The 12633-nt window shown below is 44.2% G+C and overlaps 1 protein-coding gene across 2 annotated transcripts in view; it reads right to left on the reverse strand.

Annotated features, from left to right (window-relative positions):
• The window catches only part of NELL2 (neural EGFL like 2), a 549962-nt gene that overhangs the window by 193144 nt on the left and 344185 nt on the right, over positions 1-12633 (reverse strand). For both annotated transcript variants that reach the window (XM_073573236.1, XM_073573234.1), the window contains exon 11: positions 276-378. In XM_073573236.1, coding sequence (XP_073429337.1) covers positions 276-378 — 103 coding nt within the window. The remainder of the gene's footprint in view (positions 1-275; positions 379-12633) is intronic.

Below are 12633 nucleotides of genomic sequence, written 5' to 3' on the forward strand. Positions count from 1 at the left end.
GGTGTGGTTGAGGTCCTAAGGTGTGGCTGATAGCGCAACAAAGCTGGTGCACGGCTTCCATAGACCCCGTTCCTTATTTGTCAATGTTATATTGATATGTTCATTTTTGTACGTAAATATATTAATAAACAAGACTGCTGTGGCCTATTTATCCAAAAGGCTCGGAAAGTGTCTGTGGTTATTGGAGGTGTAAGGGTTACATAAGATGGAGGTTGAAAGGGGGGCTGAGTCAAACATTCCTAGGTCAAGAAAACTCTCTTTGATGTTATTGATACCTTTGCAGACTTTGCAGCAGCTGTTCTTCAAGACTATTTGTTGCGACTGTGGACAGTTGACCGGCATACATTCTGAAAATTCTACGCTTTGCATTTTGTTGCTCTGTGAAATAACAGACAAGACATTATATATGAGACACTACATAGTGTAACAAACAGCACAAATATCTAAGGTCATAAAAATACACAGTATTTATGTTTTTCTTGGAGCTACTTTCTAGCTTGGGAACATAGTCTAACGTGCTATAAATTTCCACAATCTCTATGGCATTTTAAAAGTAAAAAAAACATCAGCCACCATCTTCACAGTTTGACCAGATATCTATTACGCAATGCATCTCATATTTGCTTCAATAAGTTATATGAGCTGAAATGCTTTCTCACAAGCTTAGAATGCAGTGTAAACTCAAAATGTGTTGTCAAAAAGCTCATTAACAGCCTTGGAATTGTCTTGTGATTTTCACAACATAGTATTGTGCCTATATACAGCAAGCATGATTGTGGTATTAAAGGCATCAGTCCAATCTGCTGTATTTTTTTGTGGGGGGGGATTTGCATTTAAAGATGACACATATTGAATAAAAAAAAATTTAGAATTGAGAGTCCTCAGTGGTTGATACCTTTTAATGGCTAACTGAAAAGATGGTAACAAAATGCAAGCTTTCGAGACTACCCAGGTCTCTTCATCAGGCATTGACTAATACAAAATCTGAAGAATTACATTTATGCACAACACAGCAAAGAAAAATGCAATAGATAAGACAAGTGACATGAAGCAGAACTATCATTATGAGGGAGTGATAGACAGTTATGGCCATAAATATTGGACCAGTTCATAGATAAGGAGTGAAAGTTTTATTGTCCTCTGATTGGGGTCTGGTAATGTGTTGTGATGCTCCCACAAGATCTTAGGAGCAAATTCCTTAATTGATGTAAAATGACATAAATCCATGCGACACATTCATTCCTGCACAGAGACTGTCAAAGGTCGTCATGAGTTTGTACTCCCAGTCTTTTCTGTCTCTCTGAGACCAAACAACGAGGACAATACGTTGGTTCCAATTGTTTTTTACGGCAAAGGAAAAGACGACCATGAGGCGTAGCCAGCGAAAGAAGAGACTTCGACTCAACTCGGATCACTCGGTCTCAGGTACAAGCCCACTGATGGTGACCATTTCTTCTAGAATGCTCAGCATTGCGGAACCCAGTTTGTTACTGAAAGCCTTGTCCTTCTCTCCCTACTATAAATTTGACACATTCAAAATGGACATGGAGCTATAGAGATTTTACCGGTCCCTCAGATTAAAAGTGCATTTTTCCAAGAGTGGACCATCTGAACCTTGATGCCCAAACCCCAATGTTGATACTTGTCTTCTTTCAGCAGCCGGGTTGGGTCTACACCTCAAAAGTAATTTTACTGCCCCCAGGGGATCACATGCCCTTGAAACGTTCATTGAATTTGTAAATAATGCATTTGACAAATTGAGACATGACATGGGGAACAACAGGCTTCAGTCCCCTCCCAACCTAAATCCAACTGATTTTAAGGCTCTACGTTCACTCTGTTTAGACATTCTGCTTAGACAAAAATATTATCACCAAGCCGGCCGACAAGGGCAGTGCTATTGTCATTATGGACAAGTTGGACTACATGAGGGAGGTCTGTCCCCAGCTTGATGATAGTACCATTTATACTAAATTAGAGAGGAATCCCGTTTATATGATCAGGGATAAGATTGAGGACATTTTGACTACCTTCTGCCACGGTGAAACTATTAACACCAAAACAATGGACTTCCTCACGAAGTCTCACCTGATACCTCAGGTTTTTTATATCTTACCAAAAATCCATAAGAGCCTAGATAAGCCACCTGGACGCCCAATAGTCACATCCACTGATTCTATTTTATCTCCCCTTTCCATTTTCCTCGAGAGGATCCTTAACTCCCTTGGTTAAAACGATACCATCCTTCCTACTAGATATGGGGGACTTCCTACACATAATTAACAGCCTGGGCCCTTTACCTGAGGGGGCCATTTTGGTGTCTTTCGATGTAAAAGACCTTTATACCTCCATCTCACATGATAAAGGCATGACTACTTAGCCAAGAAAATCTACATCATGATGCTATTGACTTGATATTACAACTACTTAGGGTGGTCCTGACATGGAACTACTTCATGTTCGAGGACAACTACTACCTCTAAATTAGGGGCACTGCTATGGGGTCCAACGTGGCACCACCTTATGCCATAAGCTGTTATGATTGGGTAACCGAGGAGGCGAGCAAGACCAAGCTAAGCCACAGAAAACCAGAGAGGTTGGTAACTAAGTGGATTGCAGACCCCTGATCCTATCCACACAACTAGCAGTAGCCATGGAGCGTACCTACGATGATCCTAGATGCCTCGACACAGCCGGAGAGCTACATAAGCCTAAAGCAAGAAAGGGGAAATCTAAACTGCCCCAGAACAGACCACAAAGTAATAGATAGCCCCAAAAAATATATTGTTGATGAGACAAGATGAAAACACAAGCGCAGGTAGGAAAATAGACTGAGCAAACGATGGGGCCCACACTAACTAGACAGGACAGGAAAGGAATGACACTGTCTGCAATCACGCAAAAAAACCTGCAAAAAATGTCCAACATGTCTGATAGAAAAATACTGAAGTCGCACGACTTCGCCCACTATATCAGCACTCTGGTATATTCTGAAAGCAGAGCAAAAAATAGGTCAATCTAATAAGGGACAAAAACAAACTGGCACAAGCAGTAATATATGGATGGAGATTCAGCACAGCCCCAGCCAGAGCTGGATGACCACACAAAACTGAAATAGACAAAACCAGATCAAATGTGAACAAAAGCAAAAGAACACTTAGCTGAGCATGCAGGGACTGAGCTGGAAACTAAGGAGGCAGGAAAAATCACCAGCAGGAATAGAGGGAGTCGGCTGTCTTAAATCCAGTCAGAAACTTCAGATCTCCAATCGTCCTCCTCATTATCAGGTGGCAAGCCTCTGTTAATCAGATCAGCTCCATTACCTCCAGTCACCACCAAAGGGAGCCCAGAAAGAGAACTTGCGACCCCTCTGTCAATACAACCAACTCCACTACCTTCACTAGTAACCAGAGGTAGGCCAGAAAGCGAGTTCACAACAATCAGCTATATGGCAATTTTTGAACAAGAGGTAGTTTACACGGATCCCCTATATGGGAGACACTGTCTCATATGGAAAAGTTCCACATTTGGACCGAAACGTCGCACATGGGCCAATAAAACTACATCCACTTTCCATGTTGGAGTGCTGCCTTCATTTTTTGGGATTATAGCATGAGGTTTGGTATATACAGTACCTGGAAGGATTTTCTGCACCCCCCCATATTTTTCTGGTGCTGCTTTTCATTTTCTAGTTGCATATGGAAATGGTAAATAGACGATGTGTTCTGTATCTGGATGGGCCGGCAAGATACATTTGACACATTCTTCAATAACCTCAATTCAGCTTGGCCAGGTCTCCAATTCACAGTAACCAGTAGTCAGCAAAATATCAGTTTCTTGGACACAATGGTCCATAAAGATAGTGCAGGTACAATCAGTACTGATTTATACACAAAACCGACAGACCGTAACAGCCTCCTCCATTTCTCCAGTCAACATCCACCTACTACTAAAAAGTCTATTCCCAAATCCCAGTTCAAACAGGTTAATAGAATTGATTCTGATGCCACACAGCGTGAGCGTCGTCTGGAGCAAATGCACCTGAAATTTTCGGAACGGGGCTACCCGTCTGCAATCTTAACTGATGCCAAGACATCACAGGGGACCATACGCGCACAAGTCAATAAACGGGTCCCATTCGTCCATACTTACCACCCCTTTGTGGGTATCATACATAAGACTATACGCAAACATTGGGGCCTTTTGAGCATAGCTCATCCGGATATTCCGGAGTTTCAAAATTCATTTCTCCCATGTTACAAATGCTCCAATGACCTACGCGATTCCCTTGTCAAAGCAGACATAGGCACTAAAAATAGGGGCACTGTTGTGAACTCCCTTGCTTGGATTTCTGAGCCGAAGCTCCCTCTGCTGGTTACTGAGAGTAGTGGAGCTGGCCAGGTTGATGGAAGTTCCCCACCTGACGACGATAATTGGGAACCTGGGATTACTGGCTGGGAGCATATAATTGAGCTGGCTGCTCTTGGTGGTTGCTGGTGATTTCCTCCTTGTGCATTTGGAGTTCTTTTGTCCCCTGACTGATCTGCATGGTTAAGTTAAGTGATTCTTTTGCTACTCCTTTGCATCTAATCTGGTTGTGCCTTTTTTGCTTTCTGCTTTGTTGCTTGGGTTCAGCGTGGTCCCTGCTGGGGGCAGCGCTGGGCCCTGCTTCATATGTTACAGCTTGCTCAGTCACCCGTTATGTTAGTATCTTTTTGCTTTGCTTCCAGTTTATGCCATACTGCTGATCTAGCGGGGAGTGAGGTCGTGTGGCCTCAGGTTTTTTGTATCTCAGAAGTGTTGGACTTTTTTAGGGTTTTGTGCGTGATTGCAGACAGTATCTTTTCTGTCCTGTCCTGTCTAGACAGCTTGGGCCCCACCGTTTGCTCAGTCTGTTCTTTGCCTGTGTTTGTGTCTCATCTTGTCTCACTGACAATATATGTTTGGGGGCTGTCTATTCCTTTGGGGGATCTGCTCTGGGGCAGTTTAGATTTCACCTTTCTGTCTTTAGGCTTAGTTAGTTCTCCGGCTGTGACAAAGCGTCTAGGGCATCGTAGGAACGCTGCAGGCTACTGCTAGTTGTGCTGATAGGATCAGGGGTCTGCAATCTGCTTAGTTACCAACCTCCCTGGTCTTCTGATGGCTTAGCCTGTTCCTGCCATCCTCCTCGGTGACCCATTCATAACAGGGCCCCTTGCAGAGGTTTTTACAAAAGCCCAAAACAGGCACCTTTCCTTGCTTGCAATGCAACAATGTACAAAAGGGTGAATACTTCCATCACCCCCATTCTGGGAAGAGATACTGTTTTAAACATTATTCCACATGTGATACGAGTTTCCTGGTCTACCTCATCAAGTGCATCTGTGGTCTTCTTTACATAGGTGAAACGTAAGTCTATCAAAGATAGAATCAGCAAACATAAATCCACCATCAGATGTCGCAATATGCTTCTTCCTCTGCCATATCACTTCCACAATTTTGGTCATAACATCTCACAGTTAAAATTTCAGGTTATAGAACAGGTACCTATACCCAGACGTGGAGGGAACCGGATCCAAATTCTGAAAAAACGTGAATCTTACTGGATCCATGAATTACAGACCTTATCCCCTAAAGGTCTAAACAGAGACTATGACTTAATGTTTATCATTTAGCCCCTGTTACCATATAGTATCTCTATTTGGTTTTGAGTGTATTCTGCTGGATTTACATTACTGTACCATTTAATTAATGTCCTATTTATCATGTAACCTTTTTTCCCCCCTTGTCATTTGATCATACTTATATAGTATGGCCAGAATGGGCTATGATATTATGCTTTAATATGTATGTTAATTATTTAGCCTTATATACTAATATTTTGTATTCTCTTAACAGAGTAGTCTGTATTGATCCCATCTGGCTTTCCCTATCCTCCTTGGACCCATCCACCATCCCCTACTCGACTGCATTTGTACTACATCTGGTAGCCTATTCCCTCTACCCTATATATATAGACATACAAAAACCATTGTACCCACATATATTGGCTGGATTATAGAGCTTTACATTGGACTACCGCTATAATATATACAAAATTAGCCATTAACAATGTCCCCACGTCAAAACTTTCCTTATTTTACAACCACTCCTTCCTGTCTATGGAATGCAGACTGTGACCGTTTCCTGTCAATGGAATGCACAGCACTCTGCTACCCCTGATTTCCGGGACGTGCTGCATCATCCCCGCCCCGGGACATAAATTACACAATACCCCTGCCACATGATGAGACAAGCGGCGGACACCGCGTACTCATTGCATACATTAATCCCTGACCACCACTGTTAAGTCCCTCTCACCCAGTGCTCTTTTTAACTATTCACAACAGTCCATAACTGCCTCCTTTCTATTAGCAGCAGCTACTGGAGGACAGGCATACATTTATAGGTCTCCTGTGCCCTCATCTTATCTCCACAGCAGAGATTACATATACAGAGCATACTAAGGTAGCACCACGGATACCTATATATCCACTTATATATCCAATTATATATACCTCTGCTACACTCTTTTTCAGTCTGTCTGGGCTCTGACTAATGCTAATTCTCTGTACCAGCCCCTGTTGCACCAAGACTGTATTCTGATAAGAGGCTTACTATATGCTAGCACCAAGACTGCAATCTGATAAAAGGCCTATTATATGCTATTTTGCAACAGGTAGCAACCATATGTGTTTATATTATGACTAGGATCTAATTATATTGGCTCATACTATATATTAGCTTATTCTTTTTTATTGCCACAATCATAACTATTTTAACACGGGAATTCTAATAGGAGCCACTTCTAAATTTTTGAGGTAGCTATATATTTTTGCTTTCTTACATATATACCCCTCGCATTACAATAACCTAAGGCTGGCCCATACTGTGTTTAGGCAGTCCGTTTATCAGATTGCATAACACTGTGGCATAACCCGATGTAACGCATCTGTTAACATTGCCATAAGCTGCCATTACCAAGCGCATCACTAATCCATGTCATAAGCGGCATGCGTTAGTGATGTGCCGTCATTCTGTGACAGACCCTCGGACGTGGTCTGCAGCGTCCGAGGGTCCATCACTGCTAGCACAGATGAAGCATCTGCGCTAGCAGTATAGCATACCGCGATCGAGTTATGCAGTAGCATTAACGCAGTCTGTTAATGCTATGCGTTGAACGGACTGCCTTAAAGCAGTATGAACCTGGCCTAATTCACACATATCCTCCCTATTTAGGAGCCCACTACTCCAATTCTGTGTATATATTTATACACTTTACTCCTTCTGTGACAAGCAGTCGGGTAGGCCTCCTCATTCCTCCTCCCGTTCCTCTCCCTCACTCCCTGTAACTCAACCACTAATATTTTTTATAGTCACAGGTTGTGTACGATTATCCGTTGCTATTACGCTATGTCATGATATGTATATATTGTTTTTCTGTTTGTATGAGGACTTGTATTTTGTTTTCTTATTATTTACTGTCTCATGTTCTACTGCAGACTGATGAAGGTCTAGATAAGACCGAAACGTTTACAGACTGCAACAATAAAACTTTTTGCAATGACATACTAAGTTGAGTGCCAAGTTTTCTATTTTATTGCACAATTGGTTTTGGTAACCTACTTGAGCACCTCACGTTAGTGCCACGCTATACTTCACTGTACATTATCAAACTTGTACAAGTGCCGGCAGCCGCATCTCTACATTGCAGACACGCCCCCCACACTGTTTGCAGAACTTACCTCACCAGTGCCGCACGCCTCCGGCTGTCAGGAGAGGGGTCTGTAAGCAGGATAAGCAGCACAAGGCTGGGGAGAGGCAGGAGCTCTCTGGTAGTCCCCCCAGTGAGGTGCTGACAGAAGAAGGCTCACCTCTTGGGTATGTTATACACAGCTAACGTCCGATCTGTCTGCAGTCCCTCTATCTGAGGCATAGTCTGATTTATAGCAGCAGCATGAACCATCACACAGGTCGCGCTGTCAGTGGGGTCATCAGCTCCAGCCTCACCAAATCTGTATGTAGGGGCCGTCTGCAGAAATAACTCAGTGATGGTCAGATACAGCGACTGCAGACAGGAGTATACATAACCCAGCACGGACTGATCCTCAGCCTACAGGACATCGTATATAAAACCATATATTATAACATGCAAGGTTCTGTAGCCATTAACAGGATGAGTCAGTGCATATAACATAGTACAGTATATGTTGCTGAATTCCACCCCTCTCTTCCATGCTCCTGAATGCCCCATGTGAACTGCATTGTATTTTTATATGGTATGCATTGCTTACCCATCTTATTGTATCCATAATTGTACTCCATTCTTGTTATCTCTGCCACACATCTAAGTGGTCTGTATAACCCCTTCCCCTTTATGACCTTTGCTTAACTCTGTGCATTTGGCCTGGGCAGTCACATCCCACTTTCACTCACAGCTGATTGTGTTTAGCTGCACATATATTCAACACCATGGGTCTGCTCCAGACGTAGTCGGCTCCATCTATTTCAAAGTACATATTTCTAAGTATAATACTCTGAATTAGACTAGAATTGGACTGGAATTGACTGTAAGGTAACGGACTATAACACCACAACAATGTTTCGCCTTCTTTTTACTATCACCCCATATTACTCTATTTCTCCCTAACTCCTGCAGTCCCTCCACCCAGCAAGGAACTTGTCAATTCCCCCTCCATCCTTCCCAGCCATCTCACCTCTTCGTCACAACTGTTCCTCCACACACAATCCTTTTTCTCCAAACACACACGGCCACATCATGTCCTATCCTGCTCCCACCTTCTAATGCTCTGTCTACTACTCCTCATTGCTGGCGATGTATCCCCAAATCCATCCCCACACTCAATTCTAACATCCTGCCACGATCCTCTACACTTTTTTGCAACCATGACAACCTCATACCTATTCATCCAGCCCCCGCTCCCCCGATCCCCCTACCTGGAGCACTATGGAACGCACGCTCTGTCTGCAACAAGCTATTGTTTATCCATGACCTCTTTATCACCAACAAACTCTACTTCCTTGCGATCACTGAAACCTGGCTCACTCCCTCTGACACAGCCTCTCCAGCTGCGCTTTCCTATGGCGGATTCCATCTCTCTCACACCCCTCACCCCAGCAACAAACGTGGTGGAGGAGTTGGCTTGCTCCTCTCCGATACCTGCTCCTTTACCACAATTCCTTTGCCACCCTCCGTCCGCTACTCTTCCCTCGTTCGAGGTGCACTCCGTCTGCATCTATTCCCCCTCCAACCTCCAACTGGCTGTCATCTACCGCCCCCCAGAACTAGCCATCTCCACCTTTCTCAACCACTTCACCACCTGGCCACTCCATTTCCTTTCTGCTGACATCCCCACGATCATCATGGGCGACTTCAACATCCCCATTGACACTTCCACCCCAGTTGCCTCTAAACTTCTATCACTCACGGCTTCCCTTGGCCTCACTCAATGGTCCTCTGTGGCCACTCACAAAGATGGTCACACGCTGGACCTTATCTTCACCCGTCTCTGTTCCCTCACTAATCTCAATAACTCATCCCTCCCCATTCTGACCACAACCTACTGCATTCTCTTCCCGCTCCTCTCCTACTGCGCAACCCCCGCTCCATAAACTCGCTCACCCTCGCAGGAATCTCAAACACCTCAATTTATAATCACTCTCTGTCCCTTCTCCCTTTACAGACATAGCTTCCCTTCATGACACAGATGCTGCTGCCACTTTTTATAACACCACAATAACAGCAACACTTGATTCGGCTGCCCCCCTCACGCAGAGCAAAACTCGTACAATCAACAGGCAGCCCTGGCTGACCAGCCTGACCAAAGAACTGAGACCGGTTTCCAGGGCCGCTGAGTGGCGATGGAAGAGAACCCATTCTACTGAGCACTTCAGCGCATACAAGCAATCCCTTGCCAGCTTTAAGTCCACGCTCACTGCCGCTAAACAAACTTACTTCACATCTCTCATATCCTCCCTGTCTCACAACCCTAAACAACTCTTCAACACATTCAATTCTCTACTCAGTCCCACAGCACCTCCTCCCCCTCCTCTCATTTCTGCTGAAGACTTTGCCTCCTTCTTTAAGCAGAAGATTGACAAGATCAGACAAACTTTGGCCCGCAGCCCCCAATGCCCCTCTTAGCCGCTCAGACCTGCTCTGCAAAAGCCAGCTTCTCCACCCTGACAGAAGATCAGCTCTCCACCCTTCTGTCAAGATCACACCTCACCACTTGTGCCCTCGACACACTCCCGTCTCACCTCATCCCTAACTGGGCCACAGTCTTCATCCCATCTCTAACACACCTCTTCAACCTTTCACTTACAAATGGTGTCTTTCCCTCATCCTTCAAACATGCCTCAATCACACCCATCCTCAAAAAGCCCTCCCTTGATCCATCCTCTGTGTCTAACTATCACCCAATATCTCTTCTCCCTTATGCCTCAAAACTGCCGGAACTGTGCACAGTATAACACACCCAGTATACACATAGTTATATACCATGTGATCTCTGTAACCACAGTATAGTATATCCTAATCTGTATACTGACTGTGCTGTACTGTGTACACAGACATCAGATGGTCAGTGGTGTAAGTCCTATTGACCCCGATGCAAAATTTAGACTGGGGCCCCCACCAGCATGTTGGTCAGATCTATGGGCCCCTGTAATAATGCCCTCATCCTGGGCCCAGTATGTAGCAATGTCCCCATCTTGTAATAAGGCCCGTCTTGGGCCTTATATATAATAATTCAACTGAGAAAAAGCCGGTGAGCACTGCGGGTGCCGCTGTCAAATTATGCCATCAAACTTGTGCTGCATATGGGCTTATACCGTGATCTCGGGTGATTGTGTCCAGAAAATACAGTAATATAAATCCAGTATCAAGAAAGGAAGACTGCAGCACTCACCGATCCCAAAGAAAGGTCCGCTTTATGTGCACACAGTTAAAACTTCATGGCTGGGAGGATGAAGAAGAGAGTGAGCATGCACCGACGACCGCCATTTTGCACCCAATACCCGAGGATCATTGCAGGCTGTAGGCTTGATACTGGACTAATATAAAATAATGCCCCCATACTGGGCCCAGTATGTAACAATGCCCCTGTCCTGTACTAATGCCCCATCCTGGGCCCTATATGTAATAATGCCCCCATTCTGGGCCCAGTATATAATAATCTCCCCATACTGTAATAATGCCCCCATTATGGTACCTGTATGCAATAATATCCCCATACTGTAATAATGCCCCGTCCTGGACCCCTTATGTAATAATGCCCCCATCCCGGGCCTTTTATGTAATACTGCCCCAATCCACCACCCTGTGTGTAATAATACCCATATTCTGAGCCCAGGATGAAACAATGTCCCTGTCCTGTAATAATCCCCGTTCTGCACCCTGTATTTAATAATGCCCCGTCCTGGGCCTTGTACATAATAATGCTCCATCCTGGGCCCAGTATGTAATAATGCCTTCATCCTGGGCCCAGTATGTAACAATGTCTCTGTCTTCTAATAATGCCTCGTCCTGCACCCTGTATGTAATAATGCCCCGTCATGGGCCGTGTATGTAATAATGCCCCCATCCTGGGCCCTGCATGTATTAATACCCCCATCCTGGGCCCTGTATGCAATAATACCCCTGTCCTGGGTCCTACACTTGGCCAGAAAGTGGGCAGTGAATACATTGCGATTCTATCTGTTAGGGTGAAAGTTTAAATTAGTGTCAGACCATGCCCCACTCAGATGGATGAGGGAGAAAAATGTGTAAAATGCTTCTGTTACCAGCTGGTTTTCAGCCCTGCAAAACTTCCACTACCATGTAGGAAGAATATTTAGAATTGAGAGTCCTCAGTGGTAGATACCTTTTAATGGCTAACTGAAAAGATGGTAACAAATTGCAAGCTTTTGAGACTACTCAGGCCTCTTCATCAGGCTAGGCTAATACAACATCTGAAGAATCATATATTTATACACACTACCATGTGGAGCATAGAGGAAATTACATGTTAATGCTGATGCTCTCTCGAGAATCCCATGTCTAGTGGTAAAAGGTACCTATCCCCTCAGCTTTAGGCAGAGAAGGAAGGTATGTAGGGTGGCTGCCATACACAGTGTATGGGAGATATGTATCACAGAGGTGGATGTCCTCTATGATGTAAAACTTTTAAAATCTAGTACACATAGTACTAACAGGGATAAATCAACCAAGACAGGGCTGTTTTTAATGTGAGCAGTAGAAAGGTTGGTGGGACAACTGCTCACTATATATCCACCCCTGAGTGTGGTTCACATTGTAAAATGAGGCCTATATGTCTCACACATGTCTGTGTGGAAGCGTGCAGATATCCAGGCTTGTGTGTCTTGGCTAAAAGCCTGAGGAGCTGGACTGTAACCCAAGCAAGCAATCCCGTAATATTGTATGTACTCTTTACTTTATACTTTACTTTATGCTGGATAAGGGCTGTATTTAAGATTAAATGTGATGCAGTTTATGAGGAACTAAATAAACCAGTCAAACTTTTTAACAGAAATGATTCCTGTGATACCTCATCCCATTATTATGAACAGTTCAGCAAGTTGAAGATGAAATGA

Source organism: Dendrobates tinctorius, unplaced genomic scaffold (assembly GCF_039654945.1).
Source record: "Dendrobates tinctorius isolate UK_male_01 unplaced genomic scaffold, ASM3965494v1 ptg000035l, whole genome shotgun sequence".
In the NCBI taxonomy this organism is placed as follows: Eukaryota; Metazoa; Chordata; class Amphibia; order Anura; family Dendrobatidae; genus Dendrobates; species Dendrobates tinctorius.